Consider the following 16,012-nt stretch of genomic DNA (forward strand, 5'->3'; position numbering starts at 1 on the left):
CTTCCTAATAGACTCAGCAAAGGGTTCAATACAGCAAACAAACAAGACAGGGGAGAGAGGACAGCCCTGTCTGACTCCAGATTGGATCGGGAAACTTTCCGATTCCCACCCATTGATTGAGACTGCGCTACTGATGTTTGTGTAGAGCAGTTTGATCCAATTCCAGATTCCCTTCCCAAACCCCATTTTAGAAAGCATGTCCATCATGTAGGTGTGCGATATCCTGTCAAAAGCCTTCTCCTGGTCCAGGCTGATGAGGCAGGTGTCCACCCTCCTGTCCCGTACGTAGGCGATCGTATCCCTGAGTAGCGCGAGACTATCAGAGATCTTCCTGCCGGGTACAGTACAGGTCTGATCAGGGTGAATCACCAACTCCAGAGCAGACTTGACTCGACTGGCTATGAATTTTGACAGAATCTTGTAGTCAGCATTAAGCAGTGAGATGGGCCGCCAATTTCTGCCCTCTCCCTCTTCCGCTTGTAGATAAGGGTGATGATGCCTTTCCTCATGGATTCTGACATGCTGCCGGCCAGGAGCATACTCTTGTATACTTCCAGCAGGTCCGGGCCGACCCAGTCCCACAGGGCCGAATATAACTCAACAGGTAAGCTGTCGCTTCCGGGAGTTTTACTCGTCTCGAAGGACTTGACGGCCTTTGTTAGCTCGTCCAGAGTTAGCGGCTTGTCCAGTCTCTCCCTCATGCTGTCATCTAAGACCTCTGTGGTAGATGACAGGAAGGACTGGGAGGCTCTGCTGTCCATGGGCTTCACGTCGTCCAGCCCAGCATAAAAGGATTTGCTGATCCTTAGTATGTTGAACTGCGAAGGCGTTACCAAGCCATCCTCTTCCTTCAGGCTGCTGATCACAGAGCTCTGTCTGTGTACCTTTTGGAAGAAGTAACGCGAGCACGTCTCATCCTGCTCGATGGAGCGGACTCTGAACTGGAAGATGATCTTGGAGGCCTCCGTGGCAAAGAGTGAGGCCTGCTGGCTCTTCACCTCATGGAGGTCCTGCTTGACCTCAACCCCCATTGACTGCAGCCAGAGCAGATTTTGCATACTTTTCTGGAGTCGGGACATTTCCCTCTGTCTCTCTCTCGCCCTCTGAACACCTTTGGAGATAAAGAACCTCTTGATGTTATCCTTGATCGCCTCCCACCAGTGAACTGGAGACTCAAAGAGGGGTTTCACGGTCCTCCAACCTTTGTAATCCCTTTTGAGTTCCTCAACGTTCTCTGAGGTTAGCAGTGTAGCATTGAGCTTCCATGTCCCCCTGCCAACCCGCTGGTCGTCCTGTAAGTGACAGTCAGCCAGTAAGAGGCAGTGGTCGGAGAAGAACACCAGCTTGACGTCGGTGGATCTGACCGTGACAGCACGGGAAACAAACAGGAAGTCAATCCTGGAACGGGCAGACCCGTCCGATCTTGACCATGTGTATCTGCGCTGCGCTCCGTCTGCAGGTTTGCTGAAGACGTCGTGCAGTTTGGCATCTTTAACTGTTTCTATTAGGAATCTGGACGTAGCGTCCAGTTTGCTGTCGTCTCTGCCGGATCGTCCAGCTGCATCGATGATGCAATTGAAGTCAACGCCTAGGATGACTGGTCTAGATGTCGCCAGCAGCAGTGGGAGCTTCTGGAAGATGGTCAAACGCTCACTGCATTAAACCGGGGCGTACACATTGATCAAGCGGAGCGGAGCATTGTCGTACATTACATCTGCTATGAGGAGGCGACCGCCCACCACCTCCTTAACTTCGGAGATGGTGAAGTTACCTCCCCGCAGCAGTTGAGACCAATGGTCACAGGCTTACTGCCTCCCAGCAGAGAGGGGTTAACTCAACACAGACCAGCCATTGAGACCTAGGATCAGTACCACATCTCAGTGTCATGAGGGGACCCAGCAGCTATTTTAGAGAAAAGTTTGATTCCTCATCCACACCTTTGTTACCTCTAGATTTAACTGTTCCAACATTCTCCTGTCCGGCCTCCCATTTTCCACCCTCTATAAGCTTGTGCTTGTCCAAAACTCGATTGCCCATATCCTAACTCACATTAAGTCCCTTTCATCCATCACCCTCTATGTTCACTGACTTAGTTGTTTAGTAGTACAGAATTTGAGTATTGCTGAAATTAGAGACATGTTGTTGATGCTTTGTGTCTTGCACTCATCAGGACAATCCGCAAGAGTAACCAATGTAAGGGAAAACAACAACTTACACTGCATGAGAAGAGGGTGCTGATTGCTTGGCAAGTGAGCTCTGATTGGTAGAGGCATTGCCATGGAGAATGCACCAGTTTACAGTGATTGATAGTTAACTGCCAGGCTTTGTTTGAAATTTAAACCAGGCAGCTTGACTCTGATTGGTTAAGGCATTGCCCTGAGGAATGAACCAGCAAATGGCTTTCACTTATTTTGTTCAACTGAAACAGGCACAATGTTTGCATTCTCTTCTCCTGCAGTATAAATTGTTGTTTTCCCTTACATTGGTTATTCTGGTGGATTGTCCTGATGAGTGCAAGACGAACAGCTTCAACAACGTCTCTAATTTCAGTTCACTTACTTATTGGCTCCCGGTCTAGCAATACCTCAATTTCAAAATTCTCACCCTTGTTTTCAAACCCCTTCCATAGCCTCACCCCTCCCTATCTCTGTAATCCCCTCCGGCCCTACAATCCTCCGAGATATCTGGGCTCCTCCAATCCTGGCTCCACCATTAACGGTAGTGCCTTCAGCTGCCTGGGTGCTAAGCTCTGGAATTCCCTCCTTAAACCTTTCTGCCTCTCACTCTCCTCCTTTAAGTCGCTTCTTAAAATGTGCTCACCCCTCCTTATAGCTCCTTGTGTGGCTCGGTGTCAATTTGTATTTGATAATGCTCCTGCGAAGCACCTTGGGACGTTTTACTATGTTAAAGCTGCGATAAAAATTCCAGTTCAACACCTTTATTCCATAATTCTTGCATCGTGTCGGAGCAGGAGGAAGAAGAGAATGACCTGGGATTTCTTTGGTTGGACGATTGGCAGAAACAACAACAAAAGCTTGCATTTATATAGTGCCTTTCACATTGAAAAAAACATCCCAGAGGCGGAAGGAAAAAAATGGATGCTAACCCCAAGAAGGAGATTGTATGAGCGGTGACCAAATGCTCGGCCCAAAGGGTAGGTTTCAAGATGCGTTTTAAAGGAGCTAAGAGAGAGGTAGAGAGGGAATTCCAGTTGAAGGCACAGCCGCCAATGGTGGGACAATGGGAATGAGGCCAGAGTTGGAGGAATGGAGAGTTTATGGCAGAGTTATGGCGTGGCTGTAGGGCTGGAGGAGTTTGCAGAGATAGGGAGGGACAAGGCTATGAAGGGATTTAAACACGACGATGAGAATTTTAAATTTGCAGCATTGGGGATTGGGAGCTAAGGTCAGTCAATGAGCACTGGCATGATGGCTGAATAGGACTTGGTGTGGGATTGGATACAGACAGCAGAGTTTTGGACGAAATGCCGTTTATGGAGAGTGGAGAATGGAACGCCTGTCAGGAGACCATTGGAATAATCCAGTTTGGGAGTGACAAAGGCACGGATGAGGGTTTCAGCAGCAGAGGGACTGAGGGAGGGACGGAGGTGGGCGATGTTATAGGTTGGAGGTAGGCGATCTTCCGAGGGGAGAGTTTATGGATTTGGAAGCTCATCTCCGATAGGAAACCAGCCAGGAGCGTATTGGAATAGTCTAGTCTGGAGGTGACAGAGACACGGATGAGGGTTTCAGTTCAAGGTCGAATCGGAGGCAGAGGCTTTGAACAGTCTGGTTCAGCCTTGGATAGTATTTGGAGCGGGGGGGAAGGAATCAGTATCAAGGCGATTGAGTCTGTGGTGAAGGTCGAAGATCTTTCCAATGTTTAGCTGGCGGAAATTGCAACTCATCCAAGACTGGATGTCGCACAAGCAATCTGCCAACACAGACATCACCAAGACGCCTACTTCCAACCTGTAACATCACCCATCTTCACCCTAGTCCTCACCTTCCACTCCACCAGCCTCCGTATTCAACGGATCATCCTCCGCCATTTCTGCCACCTTCCGCGTGATGCAACCACCAAACGCATCTTCCCCTCCCCTCTCAGCATTCTGAGGGAACCATTCCCTGCGCAACATCCCAGTCGACCCCCCCCCACAAGACCCTGTGCCCTTCCCTCGGTACCTTTCCATGCAAGTGCAGGAGATACAACACCTGCTATTTTATCTCTCCGCCCAAGGTCCCAAACACTCCTTCCAGCTGAAACAGTGATTTATGTGTACTTCTTTCAATTTCACTGCTCACAATATGGTCTGCACTCCATTGGATGACTGCTTTGCAGAACCCCTCCTTTCAGTCAGCAAGCATGACCCCGAGCTTCCGGTTGCCTGTCATTTTAATTCTCCACCTTGTTCTCACATTGACCTTTCTGGCCTCAGCCTCAAGCAGTGTTCCAATACAGCTCAATGCAAGCTCGCGGAGCAGAACCTGACTTAGTTTTCCTTTCTCCTTTTAACTTGTGTGGCTGTAGGGAGTGTGAACAACCAATTCTGGCTGGCGATATTACATTTTATAGCACAGACCTGCTCACCGGTCTGCAGAGATATTTGATGGCATGCTATGGCTTGTTGATTAAATATTCTTTCACAGAGCCTGGCTGTAAAACAATAAAGGCCATTCTCTCAACTCTAACGTCATAAACAACCTATCAGACAGGCACAGGAGTTGTGTACCATTTCCTATTGATCTGGGCAACAGAAATAATTAGTATTGAGTTCCCATCTATTGAAAAAAACTTGCTTAGTGAGAAACACTCGAGCCGAGATGTGAGAAGTTGCTGAGACCAGATACAGCTACAATCGGCCTATTCTTTAGCTCATGTTTCACAACACAGTGGGTTCAAGCTCCATGAAGTTCAAAAGGACACCTGCGAGGGATTGCAAGGGCAGTTATTGTATAGGTGGGGTAGGTACGCCAATGAAATGTTTTTTTTTGTTTTTTTTAAGGTGACCTTTATACCCCAGGCCCCTTTTATATATTTTTTATGTCGAGGGGGCCTTTAGCCAATGAAATGTTGCTATGTTGAGCATGAGTAAAGGATGCTGGGAGGCAGCCATTTTATCAAATTGCTGCCCAAAAAGTGATGGGAGGAATGGTCATTAATCTTCAGTAAATAACCAGAAAAAGTGTTCCACTTGAACTCAAGCAGCCCTGGGTTGGGGAAACATCAAGGCAGTTAGGTTCCTGCCCTTGGTCAGCATGCAACAGCCTAAGTTGTGCACATGAAGATGCTAGGCTAGGATTGGACATCGTCCAAGGGAATGAATAGACATCCAGCCCTGCTCAGCTTAGGCTTACATGAAAAAAAACGGCTACAGCAATGTCACAGATTAGCCTTCACCTAGGCTGTATAACCAGCCATTTCTAACCCCAGGGAGCCAGAACCCAGTGAAGATGAATTGATTATTATACAGAGGCTTGGGATTAATTAGGTAGCTCTTTCACAGAGCCAGGACAGGCTCAACAGGCCAAATGGCCTTCAGTGGTGCAAGATTCTACAATTCTACAACACAGTTGCTTCAACAAAAAAAAAGCCAACGCAAATGAAAAATTTATCTTTATTTTTCCAATATGTACACACAAGTCTGATCGCAAACTGGGAAGAATGCAATATATCAGTTAAAACACACTCCAGTTAGTTCAAATACACAGTGGGATAGGCCGAAACCTTGTTGAGTTTGGTATATTGATGACCGACCATGTTACTGCTATCGAGCCAGGCTACCAGCAACAGTAAAGGTTGATCAGAGCAGCATTGATTGGAAGGCTTTGATTAGCATTGCTTTGAGGTCCTAACAAAGGATAGTCTTGAGTAAGCTTGCCTGGTTGCTGTTTATTACAAGGCGACTGTATGAGTATTGCTCAAGTCCATAATCTCAGTTTGTAGTCCCAGTGCAGCACTAGAGGGAGTGCTGCACTGTTGGAAGTGCCATCTTTCAGTCGAGACGTGAAACAGAGGCCCCGTCTACTCTCTCGGGTGGGCGTAAATAATCCCATGGCCCAATTTCAAAAAGGAGTTGGGGAGCTGGTTGATGTCCTGGCCAATATTTATCCCTCAACTATCAGTAAAACAGTTCAATTGGGCATTGGGCTCATTGGCGTTTGTGGGAGCTTGCTGTGCACAAATTAGCTGCCACGCTTCCACCATTAGAGCAGTGATTACACTTCAAAAGTTCTTTAGTGGCTGTAATGCACTTTGGGGCATGTTAAGGTCATGAAACGTGCAATGGAAATAGAGTTCTTTATTTCCCAATGCCCCATGGCTAGGCTGGCATTTGGACCAGCCAGATAAACTGAGCCTGGCTTGGTTTAATCTATGATGAGTGAGCAGAACTCGAGCAAAGAGGTGGTAAGGTTGCTACAAATGGACAGACTGAGGTGGGCGAGTGGTGGAAGAGGAGGCCTGAGCTACCTTTCCTGATCTCTATCCAGTGACTCATGTTGTATGTGTTGCACGTTGGGTAAAGACAGAATCAGACATGGGCGAGATGTATCCAACAGCTCCTTGCTCCTCCCCCCACCATGCCCAACCCCCTGAAGCCCAAGAAATAAACAAAGAACTGAAGCGAGATGCATTTGTGTCAACATTTGATGCAAATGCATGCAAGCCAGTGCATGTTCGCGATGATGTCTGTCGGAGGCACTCAGAACACATTTGCACTCCATTTTCTATCCATGTCAACTATTCCTTCTGGATAATACAAGCAGGTTGTGACTTTAAGAAAAGCAACTTAACCCTTCCAATATGGCTTCTCTGGAGCCCAGCATGCACTGCAGTCCAGCATGGCAGCAGCCAATAAACAAAAAGAACACTCCTCCAGTCTGTCATCAGAGATGAGGATGTGCTCAGTGTTAGCTTGCTTCTAAAACGTTGGCACATGGCCTTTTGGAAGTTTGGATGGTTGTTGACCCTCTGGAGTGTGTAGGATGGCAAGGGGTGGGGTTGGGGGGGGAATTGCCCCTCTGGGAGTGCATTAGTATCTCAAGAAGAACCCCACCCCACCAACCGAAATCGAAAACCACTGGTGGAAACCAGGCAGTTGGTTCCATGCCAGCTTGCCTGTCCACTGGTAACCTTACCCAGCAAGATTTCAGCCAGTTGATCGTGCAGTAGGCCCTTTTCGAGGCCGTGCAGCATTTGAAATCGTATTAGCAGCATGAAGAAACAGATTTACAAATACCGTCACCAGCCACAATAGCAGAGGCCCCATACAAAAATATTCAAAGATGGAGCAATTTGTTTATACAACAGCAGTAGTCTTAAACTTACCTAGCATGTCAAAGTCAAAATACAAGCTCTAGAATATCAAGTTTCACATCAAAACAAAAGTATTTACAATTGTAACGATTTCTATTTGCATACCGTGAGGTAAATTATTTTTTAAAAAAGGGATGGGGGACTCAGTAGTTTTGAGTAAAATGAGAAACAGATTCCCACGTGCAGTACATGCCAATCTACTTTGGCATTCAGTGCCAAATCAAGTGGGCATTCAGTGCCAGGCCATGTTCAGCAGGAGGTCACCGTACCATCTGCACAGAAGGTTGAAAGTGATTGAAGGGGCACAGTTGCCATGGTAAAATGTCTGCCAGCCTTTTTACTATGGTTATATCATCACAGCAAGTGCTTGATAAAGCAGAGAACCCCTATTGTAAAAAGGTGACACACTTATCACCGTTTCCCAGGTAACGATAGAAAGATGTATGACTGAAGATTTAGCTTCACCACCCAGAGATTGGTTTGGTTTGGGAATGAGGCCAGTCCAGAAAGGCCTCAGTATGCCAATGATGCCCTAAGTGGAGGCCCCAAGCTCACTCAAAGGCTGTGCTGGTCAGACAATAAACCCTTTAACCCATAATTCAAAAGCAAATCAAGAGTGACCGAACCCCCGTGTTTCATTCTGAAGTGTCTCCAAGATGGCCGACAACTGAAAAGCCCAGTGACACTTGCAACCGGAGAACTGAGGCAGGTGTGTTTTTTTTTTTAAAACCCAGGTTGTGGTTCAGTCAGCAAATGCACTGTGTTACAGATCAATCAGGTCTCTGGTTCAATCCCTGGTCTTCACAGAGTGAAGATCGTCTTCTCTCAGAGTAGAAACAGGACCAGTAAAAGAGAACAGATGATGAAAATGTGCAAATAACCTATGGGCACTTGAACGTGATGCTGAAGGAGGCGGCCAGTGGAATAGGCCGCACCCCCCCCCCCCCCACCACCAGCATTCATAGGTGCCAGCGGCTCAAACACCTCTTATGCCCATACCTGGCGACTGCCCACACTGTTGGCACAGCCATCTGTGCAGCTACTTTCTCATAAATGTACATTAAACACTTCAAATCTGGAGTGATTCAAACAGGTCACGCTGGGGGGGGGGGTGTAAAAGAGAAAACAGTCCAAAAAACAAATCCCTAGACAGTACATTCTCCCATTCACATGCTGGGTTTTGCAATTGCCGCCAGCTGAAGTCGAACCAGCAGCCTTTCCCCTCCCCGACTCCCCCCTCAAATACTGCATGTTTAAAAAAAAAAGAGCAGCCAGTTAATACCATCAAAAGTTTCAGAAGAATGTTGTTGGGTCAGTTACAAAAAACTGGCTCAGTGACAATTTGAGGGAGGGGGGGCGTCTGGGGGCAGAATAGCAGAGACAAAAAACATACACCATCTTTCTTTAAGAAATCCAAGAACAGGATCAAGGCTCAGAGTGCTGTGTGGTGTTCTGAGATGCATCAGCTTTCTCTGATGTCCGTACTGCAGTACAGACAATACCACTAGGTGTCACCAGCACACTTCACTGCCAAGCTGCATAGAACTCAGGAGGAATGCAGGAGGTCTCAGGTGCAGAAAGCAAGTACTGTGACATCTGGTCCTCAACAGCTCCTCCAAATGGGGTTCCTTAGTGCGGGCATCTTTAATCCAACGGGAATCCCAGATTTCTGGTCCGAGGCCAGAAGATTACTGGATCACCACAAGCTCGAAAGAAAAATAGCAAGTGTTCACTGCCCAAACCCATGGAATAGGACCAACGTCCCAACATTCTCCAAAACGACTCCACCTCCCTAATTTGCCCAGGGCTGTTACTGGACCCATTTAGCATTTTGGCACCAAGAAACAACAGGGGGAAGAAAACGCAATTCCGTCAATACTGCAAAGCAGTTCTCAGTTTGAAGCTTTTAATTCATCACCTCAGTCTGGTCCCCCTTCACAGCCAGGGCCAGCTCTGTGAATTCAGCCTCGTTATTTTGGTAGCTCTCTCCAAACACAGCCGACATTTTGGAAAAACCGCAATCCACAATGATGCTGCTGGGTGTTTCTCTCAGCTATGTGGACAAAAGTACGAACATTTCACACAACCGCCCTCAAAGCCAAGCAATGTGAAGGGGGTTCCTCACATTTTAGCACCCCTGAAATTCTTCCAAAAAGAAACAGTTCCACAGATTAATTTTGCTCCCTTGCAAGGCTCCCCCTCTCACCCATGTTGGGAGTGTCCCCCAAAGGCCCTAACGCATTGGTAGCGGACTCCAATTTTATGTGGGGTGCTGTTGGACGGGTGATCCCAGGTGACCCAACATTAAAAACACAAGGATGCATTGTCAATGAAACAGCTAGGTCAGTCAGCCATACTGCACTGAAGATTAAAAATTTTTTTTTTGCTAAGATTTAACCTGTCTCAGGCAATAATCTGAAAACCTGTATAAGACAAGGGATCCAAGAGCTGAGCTTCAATAAATCACTTCTCTTGTCCCTCCTACCTGGCGAAATCACCACTTTTACACAATAAAAACAGAGAAGCATCTTCTCCCATTTCTTACATGCACCTTAAAAGGCATTAAAAAGGGAATTGCTAGAACAAAATTTGAAAATAAAACACAACTCGAGGGCACCCACTGTTTAAGGAGCACAATGCAATTTCAAAACAAGCCAAATATTTTCATTGTCCGCTCAAAAACAAAACATGCAGATGCCATTTTTTTTTATAAAAGTCACGAGCAGTTCTGTCCTTCACCGTCGCTAGGACGCCATTTTGTCCCGTCCTCGTTAAGATTACCAGTTTCCTATCAAAATTTGATTCATAATAAGCTCCTAATACTTAGTGTCTTCGTTTGCTTCTCCTTTCCTTAAACCTCCCCCACCTCCCTCCCTCCCCCCACCCCCAAATAAAACAGGATATTCTTCTAGTCAACACTTCAGCAGGATTGGCTCTTTATATAGTGAGGTAGACGTTGCTCTGCAGCCACAGTGGCAGGTGGTGTAGGTTCGATTCCACAGTGCCATGCTTCCCTGCTTCTCTCTTAGATCTTCACGTCCTCCTGGATGCTCAGCTGCGACAACGCTTTCTTGATGCGAAGAGCAGTCAACCTGGCTGCTCTGTTGGCATACCAGCACTCCCTCATGATCTTGGTCATGACTCGTAACGCCTGGTTTGAAAGACAAGGTGGACAAAAGCAAGGAGACGTCATCACAAACAAGAACAGAGAAGGCCCTCCCGCTTCCACAGCCTAACAGAAGCCCACCACGTCTGATCCCCTTTCCCTCCAGGCCTCCCGGATGAGGTCCCTTGACAGGGGGAAGAGCCATCTAAATCCCACCTGGATTCGTCTAGTTCCAGATCAGCTTCCAGTCTGGCTGCAAAGGTGCGGAGCTCCAAAGCACCTTACAGCCACTAATGAAGTACTTTTTGCACTGTAGTCACTGCTGTAATGTAGGGAAACCCGGCAGTCAATCTGTGCATAGCAAGCTCCCACAAACAGTACTCAGATAAATGACAAGATAATTTCTTTTGTTTTGTGATGTCGGTTGAGGGGTAAATGTTAGCCGGGGCACTGGGGAGAACTCCCCTGCTTATCTTCCAATAGTGGCCATGGGATCTTTTACATTCAACCTGAGGGGGCAGACAGGGCCTCGTTTTAACATCTCATCTGAAAGATGGCACCTCCAACAGTGCAGCACACCCTTCAGTGTTGCACATAAGCACTATTGTTATATTACTCCGTTAATTGGGGTTGTCTTATGAGGAGAGATAGAGGAAACTGGGCCTGTATTCTCTAGAGATTTGAAGAATGAGAGGTGATCTCATTGAAACTTACAAAATTCTTACAGGGCTTGACAGGGTAGATGTGGATAGGATGTTTCCTCTGGTTGGTGAGTCTAGAACCAGGGGACACAGTATCAGAATAAGGGACAGGCCATTTAAGACTGAGATGAGGAGGAATTTCTTTACTCAGAGGGTGGTGAATCTGTGGAATTCTCTATCCCAGAGGGCTGTGGAAGCTCAATCATTGAGCATGTTCAAGACAGAAATCGATAGATATCTGAATACTATCATCAAGGGATATGGGGATAGTGGGGAAAAATGGCATAGAGGTAGATGATCATGAATGGCACAGCAGGCTCGATGGGCCGAATAGCCAACTCCTGCTCCTATTTTCTATGATCCTATGTTAAGGACCACTCTCTGGAGTGGTGCACCACAGTGACAGGAGCAATAACTCATAGCTCATTGGTGAAAGGGACTTGGGCCTCAAGTGGCCACCACCCACCCAATGCCAAAAGGACACACGCTCCTTCCCAGCAACTAAGGCCTTTAGGATGACAGAACCTTCTGAAACAGAAAGTAAAGTTTCTAATGGATACTCCAGCACACAGCCTTACCTCACTAGTATGCCAAACATTGGGAACATTTGGCCTCAGGTTCTGTTCACAAACAACCTTCCTCATTTCCTCTATGGAGGGGTCAGAGGGCACAAGGTCAAAGTATGGCAGCTGATAATCCTCATGGGCTCCTAGAGAGAAAAAAAAAAGTCAACCATATAAGAAACTGTTAAATTCTAAAAAGAAACCATTTGGAACAGTTCTCCATCTCAAAAGAACTTGAAGGATGAATTAAGAAGACTTCATGCTTCCTTAAAAAAAGGAGTACAATCCTCCCGGGAGGAGAGGTGGGGCGGGGGATAGAGGGGGTGGTCTCCCCCTCACTATATCTAAATTCACACATGGAGAACCGCCACCTGTGGAACTGTAATGCAACAAGTGTTCCCATCTTCAGTAAAGGAAGAGCCATAAATCCAAGAGAGAGAATTACTGTCTCACCTTTATCTCTATCTTACTAAAAATGTACTGTTGGTGAGACATGCGCATCACATCTTGTGAATCATCTCCACATCAGCTTGGGTTGCCAAATCTGGCTGACCGTATTCCTGGAGGTTTCATCACATGACCACCCACCTTAAAAACCACCCTTCCCCCATAATCCTGCCATTGGCTCATCCTCCAGACGCACTGCCTTCCCGCGGAAGGGAACACACACACACACTGCCGCCCAATTGAATTAATCATGACTGTTAAGTGAAATAGCCTTTTCCACCCCCACTGCCAATATTTTTATAATCAATTAAAATGTTCAAAGAAAATGAAAAATAAACTTTTTATTTTAAATGCCCTGATGATTTTTCCTCCTGGGTTTGCTTGCAGCATCATCCTTGAGATTTATCTCCCAAGCCTTAACCCCAGCATGAGTTACAGTAAAACAGAGGGAAACATGAAACACTAGCACATCATCCCATGGGTCAACCCAGGTCAGCACGCTGAAACATGGTAGTGCCAGGCACCGAGACTGGAAAGGAAACGTCATGGGTCGACACAGGTTACCATGGCAAAACATGGCAGTGCCAGGCAAGTGACAGAGCTCCAGATCTCAGTGACTGCTGCAAATGGAGTTAACGATTCAGGGCACATTCACACCCCAACTGTCACATTTGAGCAAAATGCTTATGCTAAACACACGACGCTATGGTTATTAGATTAGAGATACAGCACTGAAACAGGCCCTTCGGCCCACCGAGTCTGTGCCGATCAACCACCCATTTATACCAATCCTACACTAATCCCACATTCCTACCAAACATCCCCACCTGTCCCTATATTTCCCTACCACCTACCTATACTAGTGACAATTTATAATGGCCAATTTACCTATCAACCTGCAAGTCTTTTGGCTTGTGGGAGGAAACCGGAGCAGCCGGAGAAAACCCACGCAGACACAGGGAGAACTTGCAAACTCCACACAGGCAGTACCCGGAATCGAACCCGGGTCCCTGGAGCTGTGAGGCTGCAGTGCTAACCACTGCGCCGGGCAACAACTATGGCATAATTGTCGCCCGGACCAAGGGTCAGAGCCCAACTGAACGAAAAGGAGACTTCCTGGAAAATGTAGAAGGAAGAGGAATCTCACACCGCTTTGATAGATTTTAGTTGGGTAAGGGTATTGAGGGCAACAGAACCAAGGCACGTAGATGGAGTTAAGATACAGATCAGCTGTAATCTAACTGAACGGCGGAACAGGCTCGAGGGGCTGAATGGCCTCCTCCTGTCGCTATGCTTTAAAGAGTGAGTTTAGGCCTTCACACCTGGTTGACAATGAAGCTCGAAACTGGTGCAAAACTGAGACGTCTTCACACAGACACCAAACCTGCAGTGCAAATACACGGTCAAGAGGGCCACACATCTCCTGCATCACAACACAAGGACAAGTTCGGAGCAACAGCAACTTCTAGCAACAGCTCAGTACCTCCTGCGGAGCATCGTCGAGCTATCTCCCAGTACACCAGCCCTAGGGCGTAAATGTCAGCACACTTGAAGGAATCGAAGTGTTGCATATTGATCGTCTCGTCCAGTACTTCAGGGGCCATGTAACTTCAAAGAGAAAACGGAGACAGATTGTTAATGAAAGGGCAGAATCACAAAATAAAACCAGACAAAAAGCAAATATAAAAATAAAACAGATCGTTCTTGACCTTCAAAACGTGTCTGAATAGCAATAAGGTTCACAGGGAGGACAGCACAAATATCAGGTAACTGGACCAGAGTCTGGTCTCACCCATAAGTGGAAACATCACCTTTACATCTTACCCCCATCAAACTCCTTCATAACTATAATCTCTCCTGTCACTCCTCAGCCTTCTCTTTGATGGAGAAAAGAGCCCCAGCCTGTTCAGCCTTTCCCTTCTCAGTTCCGGTATCATTCTAGTAAATCATTATTATTGCACCCTCTCCAGTGCCTCTGTATCCTTTCTATAATATAGAGGCAAGAACTGTTCACAGGACTCCAAAGTGTAGTCCAACCAAAGTTCAACACAAATTTAACTCCATTTAGTTGCAAACAATCATCAAATCCAACCCCATCTCTTTTCCCTTGCGATTAACAATATTAAAAATATCTCTTTAGGGAAATGGTTCTCAAAAAAAGGGTTAAAGTTCAACAGGGGGTTGTAACCTTTAGGCAGCTACAGAACAGCCTACTCTGAGCGCTCAGCACAAAATCCCACTCTCAACAGGAGTGCTTTCATCTCCACAACCCTGGCTGCATTCAAATCACCTGAGCTGATAGTTTAAATTCACTCAGGGCCCCCTACAGACAATCCACATCAGTACACTGCCCCTCACCTTCAGGGCTTGTGCTCAAGTTCCCCAGCTATGGGTGCACACGGAAAAAGTGAATCTCGGGGCTTTCCGAATGCTAACGGATGGGGTCTTTACATTGCCTCTCCCATTCTCAGCAGAACAAATAAGACAACAAATCGGTCTCCCGGCACAGTGGCATCCACTTTACGTTACCACACTCTGGTCATTCTCCGCCATCAGGCAACGCCAAGAAATTGAGCGACAAGGCCCCAGAAACAGCAAGTCGCCACTTCTGCCAGAGATCAGTGCGTGTAATGTCAGCTGCACTTGCACAATGCAAAAAAACAGGTTAAGGTCGCAGACGAGCCACTAGGGATGACTTGCCCGCCTTAGCCTCTGCTCACCAACCAGTGGCGTTGGGCCTACAGGTTTGGCATGCACAGGAGTTGCCATGGCAACTTGCGTCGCTAAATGCAGTTTATGCCACCAGTAAAAGGTTTTATCCTGCCTACTTAAACTGATGTACTGGAATTTAATATGGGGAAGGTGGTGAGGCGCTGCTATTCCTTACAGAGGGCAAAAGGTCACAAATGGAGGGAAAAGAACAATTGGTACCGTTTTGTGCCCACTCTCTGATTGGGGGCAATGTCAATGGTATCAGTCAGCGAGTCATGCCTGACAGCCAGGCCCAGGTCAGCAATTGCACACGTGCCATTCTTCTTTACCAAGATATTTTTGGACTTCAAGTCTCGATGGGCAATCCCAGGCTTGCCTGCAAAGACACAAAGGGAATATGGGATCAGGCTTTGAACTACAGAAAGCACACAAAATTAACCGAGACCTAATGGAAAGGAGGGAGAGGAGGAAAGGAGAAAAGAAATTGGAATAGGGATTTCTCCCCGCCCCACCTCCACATGGCCCAGTGGCTAAATATGCTACATACTATGGCACTGAGGCACAGTGACCAGGGAGGCCTCCATTTAATGCATGGTCCAGATCACTCTCACTATCCATTGCAACTGGAGTAATTTATTCACTGCCTCCTTCCCTCTCCTCATTTCACCTCCCAGAGGACGACAGGATCAGGTTTCATTCGAATGTACTCCAAGGTTGAGCAGCCCCGCCAACACGATTGCCGCTCGTGGGAAGTATCAGAAAGAGAAAGCTCAGATAATTTACGCCCATCATCATCAACATAGGCTTCCATTGTTTCCTCTCTGCCGTCGTATCTCCATCCTCTGGAACCCCCTTCCAAAATTCCCCCTGCCTCACCACACCTCTTTAAAAAGGACCCTTAAAACTGACTCCACCAATTATAGCTTCTTGCACAGCAGATTGGAAATCACTCCACCACTGGCAGCCATGCCTTCAGCTGCCAAGGCCCCAAATTCCGAATTCCCTCCCTAAACCTCTCCGCCTCGCTCTCTCCTCCTTTAACAGGTTCCTTCAAACCTACCTCTTTGATCAATCTCTTGGTCATCTGTCATAATCAAATTTTGTTTTATAATGCTTCTGTGGGCCACTGTCCAATTTTGTCCGATAACCACTCCTGTGAAGCACCT

At 47.0% G+C, this 16,012-nt stretch overlaps 1 protein-coding gene across 2 annotated transcripts in view; it reads right to left on the reverse strand.

The window, feature by feature from the left end:
• Positions 1-5,599: 5,599 nt before the first annotated feature.
• The window catches only part of LOC137358602 (activin receptor type-1B-like), a 62,035-nt gene continuing 51,622 nt past the window's right edge, over positions 5,600-16,012 (reverse strand). For both annotated transcript variants that reach the window (XM_068024654.1, XM_068024653.1), the window contains 4 exons: positions 15,066-15,222; positions 13,618-13,742; positions 11,703-11,833; positions 5,600-10,468 (listed from right to left, as the gene is read on the reverse strand). In XM_068024654.1, coding sequence (XP_067880755.1) covers positions 10,343-10,468; positions 11,703-11,833; positions 13,618-13,742; positions 15,066-15,222 — 539 coding nt within the window. In that variant the 3' untranslated portion in view covers positions 5,600-10,342. The remainder of the gene's footprint in view (positions 10,469-11,702; positions 11,834-13,617; positions 13,743-15,065; positions 15,223-16,012) is intronic.

Source organism: Heterodontus francisci, chromosome X, assembly GCF_036365525.1.
Source record: "Heterodontus francisci isolate sHetFra1 chromosome X, sHetFra1.hap1, whole genome shotgun sequence".
Classification (NCBI taxonomy): Eukaryota; Metazoa; Chordata; class Chondrichthyes; order Heterodontiformes; family Heterodontidae; genus Heterodontus; species Heterodontus francisci.